The 22,685-nt window shown below is 41.3% G+C and overlaps 1 protein-coding gene and 1 pseudogene across 2 annotated transcripts; one reads left to right on the top strand and one right to left on the bottom strand.

Moving 5' to 3' along the window:
- Window positions 1–9,990: 9,990 nt before the first annotated feature.
- On the bottom strand, window positions 9,991–11,276 carry LOC308513917 (nuclear prelamin A recognition factor-like; annotated as a pseudogene). The gene has a single exon. The product of its transcript is annotated as a nuclear prelamin A recognition factor-like (transcript).
- Window positions 11,277–16,139: 4,863 nt separating this feature from the next.
- LOC308513083 (olfactory receptor 6C74-like) lies at window positions 16,140–17,078 on the top strand (the record flags this gene model as incomplete). The annotated part of the gene is made up of 1 exon (XM_081082880.1): window positions 16,140–17,078. One exon carries the CDS (start codon window positions 16,140–16,142, stop codon window positions 17,076–17,078), a length of 939 nt encoding a protein of 312 aa, XP_080939006.1.
- Window positions 17,079–22,685: the final 5,607 nt, after the last annotated feature.

Raw genomic sequence — 22,685 nt, 5'->3', positions numbered from 1 at the left:
ATAATAAAATAAAGATGTGTAGCTCAAAAGTATATTGTAAACAGTTTTGTCATTAAAGAAAAATATCAGTTAGAAGGCAGCACAGCGATGCAAGAAGGGCAATTGTGAAAAATTAGATAAAATAAATGAATATTGATTTAATAGTAATGGTGTAAGAAGATAATAGATTCAGGAAGACTTTAAGATATGTAGAATTGAGCCGAGACCGGTTTGGCTCAGTGGATAGAGCATCGGCCTGCAGACTGAAGGGTCCCAGGTTCGATTCCGGTCAAGGGCATGTACCTTGGTTGCGGGCACATCCCCAGTGGGGAGTGTGCAGGAGGCAGCTGATCGATGTTTCTCTCTCATCGATGTTTCTAACTCTATCTCTCTCCTTTCCTCTCTGTAAAAACTCAATAAAATATATTTTAAAAAAAAGATATGTAGAATTGAAATGCACAACAATAATAACATAAGAAGAGATAAATTAAGCTAAAATATTCTAAGGTTTTAATAATCTGAAAACTAAGGTAACGCAGTAGCTGCCCCTGGTGGTCGGTGCACTCCTACTGGGGGAGCGCCGCTCAGCCAAAGGCCAGGCTCACGGCTGGCCGGCACAGGGGTGAGTGCAGCGACAGTGGCAGGAGCTTCTCCCGCTTCCGTTGCAGCACTAAGGATGTCCGACTGAAGGCTTAGGCCCATTGAGGTGGCCTAAGGCATCAGTCGGACATCACCTGAGAGTTCCCAGACTGTGAGAGGGTGCCCCCCCCCCCGCCACCCGAGTGTTAATTTTGTGTACTGGGCCACTAGTTGATACATAAAATTAACCATCTCAAGTCTAGACCTTGTCAATTTGACTCTCATAAACATTTTCTTAAACCTTACTTAGTCTCCAAATAAAGAAAATAACAAAGTCATAATTTCATATAACATAACTAGAGGCCCAGTGCACAAAAATTTGTGCACTCGGCGGGGGGAGAGGGGGTCTCTCAGCCCAGCCTGTGCCCTCTTGCAGTCTGGGACCCCTCGGGAGATAAATACCTGCTGGTTTAGGCCTGCTCCCGGGTGGCAGAGGGCAGGCCCAATCCCTAGGTGCAGCCCCTGGTCAGGCTCAGAGCAGGGCTGATTGGGGAGTTGGGGCGCCACGCCCTGTCATGCACAGAGCAGGGTGGATCGGGAGGTTGCGATGCCACCCGTAGTCACGCTCAGGGTAGGGCCGACTAGGGGGTTGGGGCATCGCCCCCTGTCACACTCAAGGCAGGGCCGATAGGGAGGTTGCGGCACCACCCCCTGTCATGCACAGAGCAGGGCCGATTAGGGGGTTGGGGCGCTGCCCACTATCACGCACAGAGCAGGGCCGATCATTGGGCTTGGTGCTCCGTACCCTGTCACTCACAGAGCAGGGCCGATAGGGGAGTTGGGGCACCGCCCCCTGTCACACACAGAGCCTCAGGGCAGTCAGGGTGTTGGGGCGCCGCCACTGTCACACTCAGGGCAGGGCTGATGGAGGGGGGTTGGAGCACCGCACCCTGTCACACACAGGTCTGCAGGGCGATCAGGGGGTTGAGGAGCTCCCCCCTGTCATGAACAGAGCAGGGCGGATAGGGAGGTTGTGGCCCCACCCCCTGTCACACACAGAGCCACAGGGCGATCAGAAGGTTTGGGCGCTGCCCCCTGTCATGATGATCCCGGTGCCAGGAGGCCTCGCTGCTCCCCTGACCCCAGTGCTGGGAGGTATATTACCCTTCTACTATATAGCCTGGTGCACTTGTGGGGGCTGGCTGGTTTGTCCTGAAGGGTGTCCTGGATCAGGGTGGGGGTCCTGCTTGGGTGCCTCGCCAGCCTGGGTGAGGGGATGATGGCTGTTTGCATCTGGTCACACCCCCTTTAGGGTGGGGGTCCCCACTGGGGTGCCTGGCCAGCCTGGGTGAAGGGCTGAGGGCCCTTTTCAGACTGGCGGGTGACTGAAGCTCCCAACCGCTCCTTTTTTTTTTTTTTTATTCTGGGCCAGCTTTAGCTCTGAGGCTCAACTCCAGCTATGAGACCTCCGCTGCCAAAAGCAGGTTTCTGGCCTTTGTTTACCTTCTGTATTTGAAACAATGTTGTGATCCTGCTGGCTGAAGCTCGGGGTTTTGTTTAGCTTCTATATTTGTTACAATGTTGCTTAGAGTGCAGCTGAGAGGCCAGCAAGGCAGTCGGGGAAGCTTGGCTTCCTCCGTCACTGAAGCAAGCAAGCCTCCCTGTTCGTGTCAGCTGCCTGGCTGCCGGCCGCCATCTTGGATGGCAGTTAATTTGCGTACCTCACTGATTAGCCAATGGGAAGGGTAGCGGCCATACAGCTAATTACCATGTTTCTCTTTTATTAGATAGGATAGTCGATCCTGTATACAATAAAAAACACTCTAACCCCAGCTAGCTCAGTGCATTTCTTCTAAGTGTTTAGAACACAAGTAATCTTAATCAATAAAACTTAATTATCTTAAGTGTCAGCTTAATTATATACATGCTCAGATTTATTATACTATAAACAAATACAGTCATGTGTCTCTTACAGGCAGGATACATTGTGAAAATGTTTTACATGATTTCATCAATATATGAATATCATAGAATGCACTTATACAAACCTAGATAGTATTGCCTATGACACACCTAAGATATATGGTACAGTCTACTGCTCCTAAACTACAAATTTGTACAGGATGTTACTGAACTCTATAGACAATTGTAGCATAATAATAATCTTTTGTGTATTTAAGCATCTAAACATAGAAAAAGTAAAGTAAACATACAGCATAAGAAATAAAACATGGTACACCTGTATATGGCACTTAGTCTGAATGGAACTTACAGGACTGGAAGTTGCTCTGAGTGAGTCAGTGAGTGAGTGAGCAGTGAATGTGAAGGCCTAGGACATGACTATACACTGCTGCAGACTTTATGAACACTGTACACTTAGGCCACACTAAATTTATAAAAATTATTTTTCTTTCTTCAGTAATAAATTAATCTATCTGTAATAGTATCAATAATCCTATGAAAAGCCTAATATGCTAAGTGTCCAGTTGTCAGGCCTTCCGTTCCACCAATCAAAGCGTAATATACTAATGATATGCTAAGGCCGCTCAACCGCTCGCTGTGAAATGCACTGACCACCAGGGGGCAATCAACCAGTTGACCAGTCACTATGATGTCCACTAACCACCATGGGGTAGATGCTCCAATGGGTAGGTTAGCTTGCTGCTGGGATCCAGCCAATCAGAACTGAGCGACATGGGCCAGACATGCCCTGGAACCCAATCAGGGCCCCTCCCTGGCTGGTCAACCTCCCGCATCCCTCCCCGGTCCCAATCGTGCACTGGTGGGGTCCTTCGGACTAGCCTGCACCCTATAGCAATCTGGGCTGAGGGACCTTCCCCCTGAGTGAATGAATTTTGTGCACTGGGCCTCTAGTAAAAATATATTTAAAAATAATGATAAATCTTAGCTTATTGTAATGTTTTTAATTTATAATCTTTTTTATGTTTAAAAAGCTTGTAAGCCAAAGATACACTATGAACATTCCGCCATATTAATGAAAAGCTTTTGGTGTTGTTTGGTTTTTAAATTTTATTAAATGTATTGGGGTGACATTTGTTAATATAATTATATGGGCTTCAAATGTACAATTCTTTGACACATCATATGTATATTTCATTGTGTGTTCACTACCCAAAAACAAATCTCCTTCTGTCACCATACATTTGAATACCTTTACCCTCTTCTTACCTCCATACCACCATTTCCCTCTGGTAAACACCATATTATTGTCTGTCTATAATTTTTGTTTGTTTGTTTGTCTTGTTTGTTCTTTTGTTGCTTTCAATTTTATATTTCACACATGAGTGAAGTCATATGGTTTTTTACTTTTTTCATCTGATTTATTTCTCTTATCATGTTGATGTCAAAATCCATCCATTTTGTCACAACAAATGACAGTATTTCACCTTGTCTAATGGCTAAGTAATATTTCATTGTACATACATACGTCTTTTTAAAAAATTCATTCAGCTTTATTAACAAAAACATATTCAGTTCACACATAGTCTAGTAAATAAAGCATTGCAAACCCCTGTATGATCATTTTTTAAAATACACATTACAAGCATTCAAGCATTCCTGTTGTCCTGATATAATGAGCTGAGAGCAGTGCTATTCTATGATTTTTAAGACTATGGTGAATTATTTGGTAAACATGAATCTACAATAATTTTATGCATTTAGGAATGAGTTGTCCATACTTTCTAAGATATTTCTAAAGATTTCGTTATTCTAACCACATCAGACAATATTCATGGCTTCTATCTGTAACTACTATGAAGATACATCAGGATTTTAATGAACTGCAACCTTATTTTTCATAAAATGTAAAATGTTCCTCTGTCTTACATTAATGCAAGGAACAATGCTCTGAATATCTACTTCATGGTGACTTACATTAACATCCTAAGTCAACCACAAACAGCATACCCATTTAGATTTTCTTCAGAGGTTGCACATCACATTGCCCTTAATCTTCAAGGGAATAGATGTGAGTGAATCCCCCCAACTCCCAAAATACAAGGGATCTCAGATTTCTGAGGCAGCAACAATCAACCCCGTGATTTCACAAATGCCCTATGGATAAAGACGTAGCATCAAGTGATTTCATAGTAAAATCACATTAATATTTTCTTTTAAAATAATTCCAAATAGCGTCAATATAAAAAGGATACATTGTAAGTAATTGCACCTGTCCAGATGACTGTCTAATACTTTGAAGCATACTAAAAATTACATAAGTTTTAAAACTTTGGATTATTCTCTATGTATTCAAATTTAGCATAATATCTGAAAAGTGTTATTGTTTTTAATGTGAATTCTCCCACATTTCAGATTGTATTTTCAATTAAATATTTCCCCACATTTTTTTAAAAAAAAACCTTTAAAGTCACTTCACAGCATGAATTCTATAGTGTTTTTCAAAGTGCATATTTTGGACAAAGATCTTTTATCATGTATTATGAGTATAGAATATCCCCTCAGTATCCATTCTCTGATATTGAGTGAGGCTATAGGTCCAGCAATAGGGTTTCCCATATTCTTTACACTTATAAGGTTTCCCTCCATTATGAATATTCATGTGTCGAGTAAACTGTGAATGGTGAATAAAGGCTTTTCCACATTTTCTATATTTGCAAGGCTTTTTTTTCTGGTATGAATTCTTCCATGTTGAGTAAGATGTGAATTCTAATTAAAGACTGGCCGGTTCTTCACATTTGTAAGGCTTCTCTCCAGTATGGATTTTCTTATATTTATTGTGACTGGATAATTGGGTAAAGACTTTCACACACACTGATTACATTTGTAAGCATCTTCCCTGGTATGAATACTTTTATAACCACTAAGATTTAAAGACTGGTTCAAAGATTTGTCACATTCACTACATTTGTTTGTCTTCTCTGCACTATGACTATTCTGATGTATACTAATACATTTGAGCTTTGACTAAAGACTTCCCACATTTATAATGGTTCTCTGGAAAGTGAGTTCTCAGACATTTATTAGGATTTGACCCTTCACGTTTTTCCAAGATTCATTGAATTGATTACTTCTCTCTCCATTACAAATAGGATGGTAATAAAAAGAAAGGCCATTAATTTCATTTAATGGGGGCTTTAATATCATTAAATGTGTACATGTATTACCAAATAACTATTCTATGATACCTATTGAATCATGATGGTGGTATAAAGACCTTCCCAAGTTTATAAAAATTATAGTCTTTGGAATAAGGAGGGCTTTTTTTTTCAGTAAAACAATAAGGAATCCCCTGTTAATAGATTCTCAAATCGATCACCTTTAGAATTTCTGTCTTTATGTTTAAATCTCTGTTTTTCAGAAATGTTTGACTCTTGTTTAATCTGATACTACATTTTAAGTGGTCAAAATGATTATTTGTAGCACAGACTAGATGACTTTTCAGATTTTCAAATGTTCCTTTAAGAGAATATGTATGTTTAAAAAAAAAAATGTTCTGGGTCTTTGCATTCAGAAACACAGTGTTTTGCTAATGTAACTCTTTTAAATGGATAGTTTCCCTAAAATGTTGTGTATCTTTGATCTCTTTGGCAATAAGGATTTTATTATTAGTAATTTTCCCAGCATGGCTTTGTCCATCATAGGATCTTTCTGTCCTTCAAAATTCCTGGCATTGGCAAATAAGCCCTGTGTTCACACCTTTGTTTCATTCCCACTAACTTGTGTTATTAGTTTGTTTGTTTTGTTTTGTTTTGCTAAATTCAATTCACTCTCCAGAGTTCAGGGAGCTTTCCCTTGCTCCAAAATGGAGATAATAATCAGGTCAGGAGGAGAAATTCCCAGGAAGAGCAGGTTTCTGTAGCTCTCCAGGATCACATCACTGTATAAGGCCCACTGAGCTGTGTCCAGTCTTTTTTACTCTTCCTGAAAAAATTCTATGACCTCATTCTTAAAAAATATATACATGTATTTATTGACTTTTAGAAAGAGAGGGAAGGAGAAGGAGAGAGAGATAGAAACATAACTGAGAGAAAAACAGCGATCAGCCGCTTCCTGCATACCCGCTACCCAAGCCTGTGCCCTGACCATGAAAAAAAACTAGAAATCTCTCAGTGCTTGAGTTGATGCTCAACCACTGAGTCACATTGGCCTGGCTATGACCACATTCTTGATTGTCACTCATCCCTGAGAAAGAGTCATTGTTGAACACTCTTTGCTTTTTCTTTCCCTTCATTCTGGAGAAATACTTGTGAAAGTCAGAGTCCAGGGAGAAAGGCTCACTAAAAGGCCAATATTTAAGTGGAAGATCATAGAATGTTCTTTTATTATAGGAGAAAAATGTTCCTCATCTTCCCCTATTGCTAGTGGGAGGGGAAGTTCTTGGGGCACTTTGGGAAGAGAATTTCTGGAGGCCACCATGGAGGATGAGATAAGATAAAGCTTTATTATTGTGGAATGATACCCCTTAGTTTCCAAAGTCCCATTTCCCTTAGTCCAATCTTAGAAGAAGTATCACTGGGGTTTCAGTAAAGCTAAAATCAGAGCCAGTGTCCAGAGCTTCCTTCATATGTTGGAGCTGGGCCCATTCAGCATCAAGCTAGTTACATTAGTCCATGTGTGTGGGGTCCACATGGCCATGTGCCATGTGAGCTGAACCAGAGAAGCCGGATAAAAAGAGCCCCACAAGCCCAGAGTCACATGAGTCCCAAGGGAGCCAGAGAGTTAACTCTTTTGTTAAGGGGGTTATGTGTCCCAAATCCTCATGCCTTTATAGGGACATTCTCATTCTGGCAAAAATCTCTGTCTCAAGGTATGATTGACAGCAAGCACATTCCAGGTGTCACCCCGATTTACTAGGCATGCATCTATCTTCCCTTTGTCCAGTCCCCTCCCCACAATGTTTTACAGGGAACATGCCTATAATGTCTGGCCTTTTCTCTGCTCCTTTCCTATTATTAATAACTTGCTAATTACAACAGTATCACTCTAACTCCCTCACACGTTACCACCTCACCAACAGAGGATCCAGGATAATAACAGTGAATTATAGTTGAAAGGCTGTAAGACTCAGGCTCTTACAAAAACACAAAGTCAAAAGGGGAAAGAAAAATAAGGACAGTAGAGGACGTAGAAGCCTCTGGCATGTATAGTTACAGAAACATCAAACACAGCTCAAGTCCTAGAGATAATAACATAAACCCTCACACTGAAGGCCTGTTTATCTCCATTCCTATTGTGACACGGAATGTCCAGCTTTTCTCAAAAGGCAAAAGTGCTAGGAGCAGAAATAGAATAGTGGAGACTGGCTATAATTATAAGAAATATTAATCATGCTCTGTGAAATATTAGTTAGGCTCTGTTAACTCTAATTGTTCTGTTCTGATTAGAGAAAGCACATTCTAACCTGGCTTGGGGTTGAATGCCCCTGGAGATGGGAGTTTAGCTCCTTTCCCAAGAACTGCCTATCATCATGGAAAGATGAACAACATTGTTCAAAGGTGCCCTCCCCTTGTGACCACCCAGCCCCCAATCCGTATCGCCTGTGACCATTATACTTTGTCTGCTTCCCCACGCCTGCAGTTCCCACTTTCCCATGTAACCTCTGTCCTTCTACCCAATGTAAGCAGCTGCCTTATGGAGGTGGGGTAGAGTAGATTTTTGTCGATAACTTGCTGCTCTCCCATTCTGCCAGCATTGTTGGAATAAACACTCATGTATAATTCAACCCTGCCTCTACTTAATTGGCTCAAGTCAACTGGTTGTCCAGTTTCATTTTCTGGCGACTCTGTGGGACCACAAAGGGAGGTGGGGTGGACTCCTTTGGGGTGAGTAGCAGAGATCCCATTCGCTGCTTGCACTTGGGGTTCCTGGGGCGGAGGCCTGGACTCTTCTATTCACAGCTTCCAAGAATTTTCCTGTTTTGAGTCACAGGTACAGCCTCAGTAATCCCAGTCATCTCACCTAAGACCTCAGTTGAATTGAGTGTTCTATAATTCTGTAAACAGGAGCATCTGTTATATGTTCCCCTCCACATCTGATGTGAGCCTAACCAGCTCCTGGTTGCCAGAGGCCTGGTCTCCGCATCCAATCCTGATGAGCTTAGGATGGAGACACAGCCCTGCATGGCCAAGGGCATTCTTTTACGTGTGTCTAGAGAATTATAAAGTAACGAGAGGCCTGGTGCATGAAATTTGTGCACCGGGGTGGTAGGGGTTTCCCTCAGCCTGGACTGCACCCTCTCGCATGCCAGAACCACTCAGGAGATGTTCACCTGCTGGTCTAAGCCAACAGTTGGAAATCTCTCTCGCAGTCCGGGATCCCTCGCTCCTTACTGCCCGCCTGCTCACTGCTCCTTTCCACTCAGCTCGCTGCTCCTTAGCGCTGCCATGGAGACAGGAGAGGCTCCCACCACTGCCACTGCCCTCACCAGCCATGAGACCTATCTTTCTGTGTAATTGTCTGTGGGCCAACTGCTCTCTTCCTTCTCACTTAGGGTGAGCAGCATGTGAGGGCAGAGTGCACTGTCGTGGAATGCAGAGAGCTGTCCAGAGCTGAGGGGAGTGGTCAGGCCCACGGAGTGAGTGAGAGGTGGACACAGAGGATGCTGTCTCACCCAATTTTGGGTTGGGCTGGCCGGCCTTCATCTGCCTGACCCCATCGAGGGAGGGACTGAGCAGGGTGTCCTCCTCTCCATTCTCCATCCTTCCATCTGTGACACCTGTCACCCTTGCCAGGCTTCCCCCAAAGTGAGTTCAGCTCAATCCCTGAATGTAAAAGGGCACGGTGGGGGCCTCCACTCCAGTGCCCCCTGATTCCCAGCGACAGGACCTGATCTCAGGACAGTGGCCACAACTGTGGAACATAGATCTGTTTCAAGAAAAGTTGGGAATGCATTTTCGTATGAGCCCCATTCCAAAAGGTGGCAGTTTATTCACATTGTGGCAAAGACACCTTCAAGAGTAAAATAAGTGGGTAAAATCAGGGCCAAACTGGACCATTTCCTCATCTAATCTCTCTGAGGTGCGTGGGCAGAACCAAGTCTCAGCTCTTCGCAGGACACTTCCAGGGTTTTGTTTTTTTTAAGCCTACAGGACAGTAGTCTGTCTCCATTCTTGTTCTTTGGGATTTTTTCATTGTCGGATAAAAGGATACGTACATTCGGGCAAACCTCTCAAGATACAATATTCCAGTTTACCCATGTGACGACAACAGCACCCCTCAGAGAGAGGGAGCCGACAGATGGGGAGCAGGGAATTCTGAAAACCAAAGTGATGACAGAGATGCTAAGTCTTTTCTTAGCATCTGACAACCCTTAGTGTCTGACAACCCTCTTCGGGCGGCCTGCAGGCCGGGCGTTTGAGGGACCTTTACCACTTGATGTCCTGGCAGGCTGCCCTGGGCCCTGCACGGCAGTGTGCAGGGCTGCCTGGGCCCAGGGGGAGTCGCCCCCCATCACCCCAGCCACTCCTGGTACAGCTCCTGCACATGGGCACTGGTCTCCGGGGGCCACACCGGGATGGCAGTGTAGATGCTTTCCATCTGCTGCAGCAGTGCCCTCTGCACAGCCATCGTCCGTCTGGGCCTGGCCCCTGCTGCTTAGGCCTCCCCGCTGCAGGCCAGGACCTCAATGAAGTGGCAGGGGAACTTGCCCCTCTACAGCTTCAGGACCACTTCTGGGTGTTCCGAAAGCCGTAATCAGTCTCAAAGCATAGCAGAACCTCTCCGTCCCTTTCAAGGGTGACCTCCTGGAAGTCTTTGTTCCTCAGGGTGTGGTAGGTGAGCACCCCCACGTCCTTGTTGAACAGCTCCTTGGACATGAAGATGTGTGCCAGGTACCTGTTGGAGCTGGCACCCTCGTGGAGCCTCACGTCCTTCTCCTTCATGTCTCCAAACAGAGTGTCCATGGCGGCGTCATTGGAGGGGACGTCACTTTGCTCCATTATCTGGACAATTTCACCCGAGGTTAACACCCAGTTAGCACCCTAGGGACTATGCAAAGCTGTGGGAACATCTTCTGAAAGGGCCTCCAGTTTCTTGTCACAACAAGGGGCCACAATGACATGGAAAATCTTGTCTGGGGACAGGTTCTGCCATCTGGCAAAGTAATGCTTCAACAGAGAGTCGATGATCTGCTTGGGAGACTTGGCCATGCAGAGGTGGGGGTGATGGGGAGACCCAAGGCACGATCTACATATCGGTCCCAGCCGGGGCAGGCGGAGGTCAGCATGGGCAGCTGGGGCTCTTCCTCACGGTGCTGGCAGTACCGACGCACAGATTCTTTCTGACTCTCCAGGATGCTGAAGTCCGCAGCTATCTTCATGTCAAAGACAGTGCGCCCCATGGCTTTTGAGGAAGCCGCAGAGCCTTCTGGATTCATCAGTGACACTGAGGCTGAATTTCGCAGCAAAATAAGGCAGAGACTGAGGACACACGGACACTGCCAGCACCTTGTGCTGTGAGGTGTCACATTTCTTATTAAGGTTCAGAACCCGGAAGAAGTCCTTGGTGTTCTGCTGAGAAACTTGGACTCCTTCCTCTGCGGTCACACAACTGTCACATGCCAGGCAGTCACTCAGAAATATCTTGGCATCAGCCAACTTATGGAATTCTCCCTTCTCTTTGTTCTCCTGAGCCCGACTCCGGATGTTGACTGCGGCATTCTCTTGGTCATCGTTTTGTTTGTTTGTTTGTTTTGTTTTTTTACTACATTCCTTCCATTTGCAGTGATCACACTTCATCTGGAGTGGGGCGGGCAGGGGCCAGCTCAAGTGGCCTGGAGGAAGCACAGGGAGAGCAGTCAGTCACCGCTGGTCGCCCCTGGCACTGCTGGCAGTATCCTTTCATCCTTGTGGAGCATCTAGGGAGGGGAAGTGGCCGCAGTGCCTGAGGCCAAGTTCCAGGAAGCCTGCAGTGCTGGTCCATTGGTGCCTGGCCTGTCCTCTTTAGATTCAACCTGCAGGACTACTAAGGGAGCCAGTCCAAGGGAGGGGAAGTGGCCTCACTGCTCGAGGTCCAGTTCCAGGAGGCCGGCAGCACTGTCGGGATCGTGCTGGAGGCACTGGTCCATTGGTACCTGTCCTGTCCTCTGGAGATGGAACCTATAGGACTACTAAGGAAGCCAGTCCCCAGTTCCACCCCACTTCCGCCACCGATTGATTGGAGTCTGAGGACCAGGAGGAGAGACCAAAAGGCCGGTCTTCCAGCTGCTCGCCAGTTGCTGCTGTCACGGATTGATTGAAGCCTGAGGAACCCAGGTTTCCCCATTAGCCATCCCCTGATCAATGGATCCTGAGGGCCAGGGGATGGACCTGTTGTCCATTCAATTGTTAAGGACCCTGGGTTTTTATATATTAGGACCAGTGGCCTGGTGCACAAAGTTCGTGCATGGGGGCGGGGGTGTCCCTTAGCCAGGTCTGCACCCTCTCCAATCTGGGAACACTGGAAGGATGTCCTACTACTGGTTTACAGGGATCGGGCCTAAACCCACAGTCAGACATCCCTCTCACAATCCGGGACTGCTGGCTCCTAACCACTCACCTGCCTGCCTGTCTGCCTGATTGCCCCTAACCACTCTGCCTGCCGGCCTGATCACCCCTAACTGTCCCCCTCCACTGGTCTGCTTGCCCCCAAATGCTCCCCCGCCAGCCTGATCACCCCCAACTGCCCCCCGTCCCCCGTGCCAGTGCCCTTGCCCCCAACTGCGCCCCCTGCTGATCTGCTTACCCCCAATGGCCCCTCCCCCAAGAGCCTGATCACCCACAACTGCCCTCCCCTCTTGGCCTCTAACCGCCTATACCTCGGCCGTGCCACCATGGCTTTGTCCAGAAGAACATCAGGAAGGTCTCCTGGAAGGTCTCCCAGTCTAATTAGCATATTACCCTTTTATTAGTTTAGATAGAGGCCTGGTGCATGGGTGGGGGCTGGCTGGTTTGCCCTGAAGGGTGTCCAGGATCCGGGTGGGGGTCCCGCTGGGGTGCCTGGCCAGCCTGGGTGACGGGCTGAGGGCCATTTTCAGTCTGGCCACACACGCCTTCAGGGTGGGGGGGTCCAGCTGGGGTGCCTGGCCAGTCTGGGTGAGGGGCTGATGGCCATTTTCAGGCTGGCCACCCTCCTCCCCCTGTGACCCAAGCTCCAGCCTCTACTTTTTTCTTTCTTTTTGTTTTGTCAGCACCTCCTTGACTGGAGGCCAGGAAGGGCTGGAAGCAGGTATCTGGGGTTTATTTATCTTCTATAATTGAAACTTTGTAGCCTTGAGCAGAGCCCAGGGCTGGCCAGGGCAGGCGGGAAGCTTGGCATCCTCCATTGCCAGGGGCAACCCAAGCCTCCTTCTCACTCCAGCTCCGTGGTCACTGCCATATTAGTTGGGTTAATTTGCATACTCACTCATGATTGGCTGGTGTGCATGGTTTGTGGTTGTAGCGGAGTGGTGGAGTGATGGTTAATTTGCATGTTTCTCTTTTATTAGTATGGTGTACTTAGCTTGAGGCACAATATTTTCTGCCAAGCTAAATTGTCCATCTCATATTCACGCACTTAATTATTAACTAACATAAATTTAACTTTTTCTTTAAAATCTTTATCTGGGATTTTAAGACACAAATGTGTGGTAGGTCACACATATATTAGGAAAATGTATACTGAATTCTCTGGAGACATAATACACATTAATTTTTAAAAATATATATTTATACTTTAGAAGTAATTTAGCGCCTGGGGAGAACACTTCTATGACAACATATAAATTGGTTTGCTTTGGGAAATAGTGTTAAAGACTCCCATATCCACATGAGAATTCTTTGTAATCTAGATAATTTTCCTTTAGAGCACAGAAAGCCTAAATACTACCTGGGATCAAATGTTGATTAATCAGTAATACTTAGAATATTAAACACATGATGGGAAAATTTAATTCACTGCCTAAAAATCTGTAATAAAATAGTTAATCAAACTCTTTCCAAAGTCGGGGCTAAAAAACAATCATAGATTTTAGAATAGAGTGAAATGCATTTAAAAAATGGAACATTGGTGTGTTCTATTCAGCTGATGGTAAGAGATCTAAATATTGAAACAGAGACTTCTTTGTCTGGGGGTCTATCTTATTTTACAAGGTGTTTGAGTGTTTAAGTGTTTTTGGTAGACTCGAAAAAATGAAAACAATATTTCTCAAAAGTAACGACAATGTTTCCTGTTAGATATATTTTATCTCACATTTGTTCTATTTTCACCTTTAACTTTATTTCACCAACCTTTTAAATTTTAACATAGAAAAAATAATGAAGAAGACAAATGAAATATAATGAACATTTAGTATTGAATCCCTTTTTCTTTTTGAAATCTATCTAATATTGACAGTATCTAATACAAAGAAATATACCTGCATTCATAGGCCTGACTTTTAAAGGTTTCATTTTGTCAACTTTGTTGTTGTTTATGTTACAGTGTGTGTTGGGAGATAGTTGGTGAGCACAATTTTTGAAGTTGGACATGAAATGATTTGGCGTGATAAAATTCTTATTTGGGTAATTTAAATATAACTTTTCTATAGTGTTGCCATTATGGTAAGTTGTGTAAATGCGGAAAATTTTGTAACAGGCAGCTTCACAAATATCTGAATGTGGAAGTAATGTCCAGGAAGAAAGACTAGTTTCTTTTCATTCATAAATGTCTATATATTCAACATACAAGATTTTGATAATAAAACTCTAATAATTTCCTTTAATGAAATCACTCTTCACTTTATCTGTGTTCAGGCTGTTTCCTCTCTAAGGAATGAATACTTTCTCTCATGTTTTTCTATTCTAAGACCTAACTTTAAATCCAACTTTTCTCCTGTGAACTCATCTAGATATTATTGGAACCAACATTTACTTGTCATTAAAAGTTTATTTTTATATATGCCTTTTTAATGTTAATACATGTTTTAAATAAGCTAGAAATAATAATTTTTATATACTCAAACAGAAAACATTATTTTATCACAAGACCTTAATCATTTTATGTGTTAGAGGATGAGGATACTGAGGAAAGAAATTTTCCTAAGAGATATTGTTAAACATTTTATTTTAAAGAAATAAGCTGTTTTCTGGCCCATAGTAAGTGATACAAAATGCTGTAGTTTTAAGGAGACAACTTTGGAAATCTTAATGCTGATGTCCAACTTACTAGCTGTGCAAATCTGAACAATCTGTCTCACTAAATATATGCCTCATGTTGAGACTAGCTATCTATAGGTATTTCTTTAACTGTGTGTTTGCAAACATTTGAATATTCTTATGATAAGAAAATATATACCTCTTAAAATTTGTGTCACACTGTTCTGTGATTTATTATGTGTTTGAAATTTTCCAAATAATTCTCTTCTCTTTTAGGCTATGGTGATATCAAAACTGTTTATGTTTCAGTCTGTATTTAAGACGGAGAACAAAAAGGTAAATATAAGAAAGGCAAGCAGATGGAGAGAAGTTGCATTGGTAACTAGTTCCTCTTTACAATTTCTTCTTACTAATTTACATATTTTCAATCTTCTTTTTACTTTTCCTCTCAAATTCACTATCCTATCTCTCAAATACCTTCTTACTGTTCTACGTTTCCATAAAGCTTTATCTTTGTCCTTATCTTTCTCTTTACTCCTTTCATCTCATATGATTTCAAGAATCCATATTTATACACTTCTCTCTGCTTCTTTTTTTAATGAAATTTTTAAAAATTGTTTTGAGAGAAAGAATCATCTACTTGTTGTTCCACTTACTTATGCATTCCTTGGTTAATTCTTCTATGTGCCCTGACTGGGGACTGAACCCTTAACCTTGGTGTATTAAGATAACACTCTAACCAATTAACCTACCCAGCCTGGGCTATTTCTCTCAGCTTTTATATTCCTTATTCTCACAAAACTGCAGTTTTTTCTTACACAGACTGACATTATCAGACTGTGCTTGCTGATTATGTGCAAGGTACTAATTGGTAAGTGCTAGGTTACAATAGAGATGGAAATTTCATTCAGAACAGATTCCCCCCCCGCCCCCCCCAATACCTCCTAATCACTTACCTGGAATTGGATCTCATTAACAATGAAAATAAATGAGATAAGAATCAGGCATTTGAATTTGCTCAGTTGAGTAAAATAGGAAATGTATACTAGCCTTGTTTATTGATGATAGCTAGGATTGGGGTACGTGTGTGTGTTGGGGGGGGGGTAAATTATGAGCTTGTAGTGACATCATTTTGTTTCTAGGATGAAAACTTCTTTATTCAGACAGGAAATGGCAAGCCTCCCTGACTCTTGAATATTAACAAGAGAAAAAAAAAACACATTTTCCTATGCTTTGAAAATCTCTCTGATCCCACTAACTTACCCACATAACAACAATCAATAATTACTATTGCTATATAGGTTATTCACTAGTACAATTTCCAACTACATTTTTAACTATTTTTTCCTGTCAAAAAACCCATATTTAAAACATAAAAGAGCAATGTATTTTTCTATCTGAAACATCACTTTGCTAACTTTACTTTCAACATTAATTATCATGGTTATTTTTTCCATTGGGATCAACATTTTCTTCTTTTTTTTCTATTCAGACATAGCAAGTATAGCAATGGGAAACCATACGAGAGTGACAGTGTTTATCCTAGCAGGTTTGACTGATGACCCACAATGGAAAGTGGTGTTATTCATCTTCCTGCTTCTCATTTACATGCTAAGCATCACTGGCAACCTGATCATCATCACACTCACCCTGCTGGATATTCACCTCAAGACCCCCATGTATTTTTTCCTTCGGAACTTTTCCTTTTTGGAAATTTCCTATACCAGTACATGCATTCCTAAATTTTTGCTTACTGTGGCTACAGGGGACAAAACCATTTCCTATAACTGTTGTTTCACTCAGGTGTTTTTTGCCTTCCTTTTTGGGGCATCTGAATTTTACTTGCTGGCCGCTATGTCCTATGACCGCTATGTTGCCATCTGTAGGCCCCTGCATTACACCGTCATCATGAACCACAAAGTCTGCGCACAGCTGGTCCTCAGTTGTTGGCTGGCTGGTTTTTTTGTCATCTTTCCACCACTCATCTTGAGCCTGGACCTTGACTTCTGTGCCTCCAATACTATTGAGCATTTCTACTGTGACTCTACTCCTCTTATGCAGATCTCCTGCACAGACACATGGATTATTGAGTTGATGGGATTCATCTCTGCATTGGTGACACTTGTGATCACGTTGATAATGGTGATAATATCATACACCTATATTGCTTTGACCATTTTAAAATTCCCTTCAACTAGTCAGAGGAAAAAAGCGTTTTCGACATGTTCTTCTCACATGATTGTGATATCCCTTTCTTATGGCAGCTGTATTTTCATGTATGTTAATCCATCAGTCAAACAAAAGGTATCTTTTTCCAAGGGAATTTCTGTGCTCAATACTTCAGTTGCGCCACTTTTGAACCCTTTTATCTACACTTTACGGAACCAACAGGTGAAAAAAGGCTTCATGATTATGGTCCACAGGGTTATTTTTTTCACCAAGAAATGAATGTCCTATTGCACTGTCTATATAAAAGAAATGAACAAAAGAACACTTAATAATAACAGTATATCTAATAGTATCTTCCAGGGCATAGGTTCTCATTCTTTTCCCGTTCTTTTCTAGGATGTTTACCTTTATCTCTTTGAAGCTTTATTTTCACAGAAATCGTTTTTCTTCATTAATTTTCTTTATTTGCTTCAATAGAGATATTTTTTTCTGATCTCATTTTCTTTTTCTCTGGATATGTAAATTAAATTGAGCTAAATTTTTAATCTGTCTTTTTCTATCTTTCAATTCTAATTAGTCAAGACTATGAAATATTATTTAATTTGAATTATGTTTTATGTAGCATGCAATGCAAAGTTTGTTACTGTACTTTATTTGTGATCATTGGTAACTTATTTAAAACTAATATTTATTTATATTTTCTGTAATACTACTGATTTATTGGTGCCCATTCTATTTAAAATAATGAAAAGGAAAAAGATTTGCAATAGTGTTGATGCTCATCTTTGAAAATGTTTGTTAATTAAATATATGATTGTTATTTTACAGTACATTTTATAAAAACTAGTTATTCATAAGAAATATTTGAAAAATAGCAAAGAAATAAAATGAAACAGGCAGGAAGAAAACCACATATAGTATATAATTCAGTAGACAATTATATAAATTTATGTAGCATTTGTAGAATGAACAGGATCTTAATATATATTTAGGTCATGAATATGATTTCAGGGAAAATGGTTACTCAAACAATTTATTATATTTCTTCATCATAATTTTGTTTTATATCCATTTTGATAAAGTAGATTTAATAATCCTAAAACATTATCAAACTTTTAGAAATTTTAAGAGCAAGGAAATGAGAATAAAATATGTATGCATAATTTGAGCCAAACTAATAAAAATAAAACCTGAGTTTCTCTTACTATTCTGATTAATATTGATTCTGTTATATGTCAATCAGGATGAGTTAAGCGAACTCATCCTGATTGACATATAACAGATAATTCATCACTGAGCTATTCTAAAATACTTTACTTAATATGCATTTAAATGTCTGCCCTCTATAAGTTGTTTACCTTAGAGGATGTTTGTGACTTTTAACACTAGATTGCCCAAGGAAGTCATTTTGACTGCTTTTTAATTTCAATTAGAAAAACAATTATGTATATAAGGACACAATGTCTTAGAATTTTGTGACTTTTTGTACAACATAAAAATGCGTTTATTAATAATTGTAGTTACCTCCCCTCCTTCATTTCCGGTATATATATATGTGTGTTATACCTATATTGCCCAAAAGCAGTCATTTTGACTGCTTGGGGAAATTTTAGACTCTTATTATTGAATTGAGTAAATTTCTTATATGACCAGTTAGGCTCTGTATTGAAATAACAGTTTTCATTATTTTTCGATTACCGTCACATGATAACATACAAGTACATGATAAATTGTCGATACTTGATAAGTTGCAGTTGCTCAATAAGCTAAACTAGTACTTGTTATTCGAATCTTTATGCAGTGATACTTGTTCTAATAAGTTGTTTATTTCTTTTGCGCCCTAAATTCATGAAAGAAATGTCGAATAGAAGTGAGTTATTGGAAAAGCTACGGAACATAAGTGAAGAGTGCTCTGATATTATTCGTTCACAATGCAGTCATTTTGACTGCTTTTGGGCAATATAGGTATATACTAAATTTCAGTCTTTCTAGTGTTAATAAGGATCACCAATATTTTATAAGGTGAAATCACCTTGGCATGTGATTAGAATCTGTGAAACATACCGATAATTCTCACATAAGTGTAAGTTCTAGGCAGAAATGTGGTTTATTTCTGAATATCTCAAATGTAAGTTCCTATGTTTTAGAATATATTGATCATCTTTAGTGCTCTCTGTTTCCCAACATGGCATAATCAGTATAAGCAGACTGTCTAAAAAATCTCTAGTTTTAAGTTAGTCAGTCATAATTTGAAAATTATAGTTATGAGTGTCCTTTTTCTTATTTAATTTACTGGAATTTTTCATTATGCATGATATTATTTACTAAACATTGAAGTCGGTTTTCCATTGTGATCAAAATACCTGAAATATTCCATTCCTAATAAATATATTTTCTTGCTTGTTTAGAAATCTGATTTTGAAAAGTATCATCTTTGCCTACATTTAGCTGTTATTGCCCTCACCACCTTTTACTTCACATTCTCTTCACAGCCATCTTTTACTGGTTTATAAGCCACCAATTCAGTAACCTTTTAAACAGTGCCTTTCAAGATTAGTCATCTTTTTACTGTCATAGTAATGAATATTAGCATTGCTTAGAACAATTGATCACTGCCTTTATAGTTAACTAGAGGCCCGGTGCACGAATTCGTGCATGGGTGGGGTCCCTTGGTGTGGCCTGCAGGAATTGGGCCAAAACTGGCAGTCCAATGCTACCTGCCACTCCTGCCTGCTGCTCCCACTCATCCCGGCCCCGCTATTCCTGCTATGGGCTCGCGCCTAGTCAGTCCTGATTGGGAGAGGCTCTTGCCACTGCAGTGGCTCTTGCCAGCTGTGAGCCCTGGGTCTGGTGCCTGTCCCAAAGGGGAGGAGGTGGCAGGATGCAATCAGCCCTCCAGGCTGGCAATGGGATGCCCTTGCAGGCCCGGAATCCGGATCTGTCTTGCTGAAGTTCACAACCATTGTCAGGAACCACCTGGTGGCCGTTTTTATATCCTTTCTTTCTTGTGGAGCATTTAGGGAGAGGAAGCGTCCGCGGTGCCTGAGGCCAACTTACGTTACAAGAAATGTTAAAGGATTTCCTATGACAGAAACAAAATATTTTAAATAAAAAAATTAAATTTTCTCCATGAAGTAAAGAGCTTCAAAACTGGAATAAGGGGAAGTAAAATATAATCCTTTTTTTCTCATTTTAATTGCTCTAAAAGAAAAGTGACTAAGGCAATGATGGTAATGTTTATTGTAAAGAATAACACATTTGAATAATCTTATTTATTGTTTTGGTCAAGGATGTCTGCCTGTATCTGTGTGCCAGATTAAATCAAATCCTATTTGTGGGAATAAGTCATTATCCAGATCCCATAACATTTGTATAGTTTTGAGTATACAGTAAAAAAGTCACAAGCATACCAAGGGAGTTTCAAATGACAAAAACCATGAAAATAACAGAAATAGAAAGAGACTCAAGAAGATATACATGTATTTAGCACAGTCTGTAAAAACAATTAGAACATCATTTTCATAAAAGAGGTATAAATTAATGATCTTAAATAATTGGTATTGAGAATTCAAGAAATATTCATACAATAATTGACAGCAGAAGAGTGGATTATGTACTGGAAAAATGGTTAGGAGAAATATCCAGAATTACTTTTATAAAAAGTGCACAGAATACATACTCTTTACTATGGGACTTAGTAAAATAAAATAAGTCCTAGGAATCAAAGAACAGAGAAATAGAACAAAAACTTTAGCTGAAAAGATAATTATTAAGAATTTTTAAAACCTATTAAATATATCAGAACACATATGTACTAACACAAAATAAAAAAATCTAGAATTCAAATTTCAAATAAAATATTTATAATAAAATAAAATAAAGATGTGTCGCTTAAAAGTGTATTACAAACAGTTCTGTCATTAAAGAAAAATTTCACAAGGCAGCACAGAGATGCAAGAAGGGAAATTGTAAAAATTAGATAAAATAAATGAATATTGATTTAATAATAATGGTGTAAGAAGATAATAGATTCAGGAAGACTTTGCGATATGTAGAATTGAAATGCACAACAACAATAACAGAAGTTGTAAGAAGAAATAAATTAAGCTGAAATATTCTAAGGTTTAATAATCTGAAAACTAATTAAGGTAAGAATGTATGCTGTTATCTCTAGAGTAATGTCTGAAAAAATAAATATAACGAAGCAATCAATAGAGGTAAAATGGAATCTATACTTATAACAGGGCTAGTGGCCCAGTGCATGAAATTCATGCATGGGAGGGTGTCCCTCAGCCTAGCCTGCACCCTCTCCCATCTGGGACCCCTTGAAGGATGTCCTACTGCTGGTTTACAGGAATTGGGCTTAAACCGGCAGTCAGACATCCCTCTCATAATCCGGGACTGCTGGCTTCTAACCACTCACCTGCCTGCCTGCCTGCTTGATTGCCCTTAACCACTCTGCCTGCTGGCCTGCTCGCCCCCAACTGCCCCCCGTGCCAGTGTGCTTGCCCCCAACTGCCCCCCTGATGGCCTGCTCACTCCAAATTGCACCCCCGCTGTCCTGATCACCTCCAACTGACCCCCACTGATGGCCTGCTCACCCCCAACAGCTCCATCCCCCATCAGCCTGATCATCCACAACTGCCCTCCCCTCTTGGCCTCTAACCGCCTATACCTCAGCCCCACCACCATGGCTTTGTCCAGAAGAACTTTTGGAAGGTCTCCTGGAAGGTCTCCCATCCTAATTAGCATATTACCCTTTTATTAGTATAGATAGAAGCCTGGTGAACGGGTGGGGACTGGCTGGTTTGCCCTGAAGGGTGTCCTGGATCAGGGTGGGGGTCCCACTGGGGTGCCTGACCAGCCTGGGTGAGGGGCTGATGGCCATTTTCAGGCTGGCCACCCTCCTCCCCCTGTGACCCAAGCTCCAGCCTCTACTTTTTTCTTTCTTTTTGTTTTGTCAGCACCTCCTTGACTGGAGGCCAGGGAGGGCTGGAAGCAGGTATATGGGGTTTATTTATCTTCTATAATTGAAACTTTGTAGCCTGGAGCAGAGCCCAGGCCGGCTAGGGCAGGCGGGAAGCTTGGCATCCTTCATTGCCAAGGGTAACCCAAGCCTCCTTCTCACTCCAGCTACGTGGCCACTGCCATATTAGTTGGGTTAATTTTCATACTCACTCCTGATTGGCTGCTGTGCGTGGCTTGTGGTTGTAGCGGAGTGGTGGAGTGATGGTTAATTTGCATATTTCTCTTTTATTAGTATGCTGTACTTAGCTTGAGGTACCATATTTTCTGCCAGGCTAAACTGTCCATCTCATATTCCCACATTTAATTATTAACTAACATAAACTTAACTTTTTCTTTAAAATCTTTATCTGGGATTTTAAGACACAAATGTGTGGTAGGTCACACATATATTAGGAAAATGTATACTGAATTCTCTGGAGACATAATACACACTACTTTTTTAAAATATATATTTATACTTTAGAAGTAATTTAGCACCTGGGGAGAACACTTCTACGACAACATATAAATTGGTTTGCTTTGGGAAATAGTGTTAAAGACTCCCATATCCACATGAGAATTCTTTGTAATCTAGATAATTTTCCTTTAGAGCACAGAAAGCCTAAATACTACATGAGATAAAGTGTGGGTTAATCAGTAATACTTATAAGGACCGCGCGCTAACCGATTGCGCCACGGGAGCTCCAATCAGTAATACTTAGAACATTCAATACATAATGGGAAAATTTAATTCACTGCCTAAAAATCTGTAATAAAATAGTTAATCAAACTCTTTCCAAAGTAGGGACTAAAAAAACAATCATAGATTTTAGAATAGAGTGAAATGCATTTAAAAAATGGAACATTGGTGTGTTCTGT

Source organism: Myotis nattereri, assembly GCF_964212035.1.
Source record: "Myotis nattereri genome assembly, chromosome: 2".
Taxonomy (NCBI): Eukaryota; Metazoa; Chordata; class Mammalia; order Chiroptera; family Vespertilionidae; genus Myotis; species Myotis nattereri.
The sequence above is the reverse complement of the archived record's forward strand: the minus strand, read 5'-3'. Positions and strand labels throughout refer to the sequence as shown.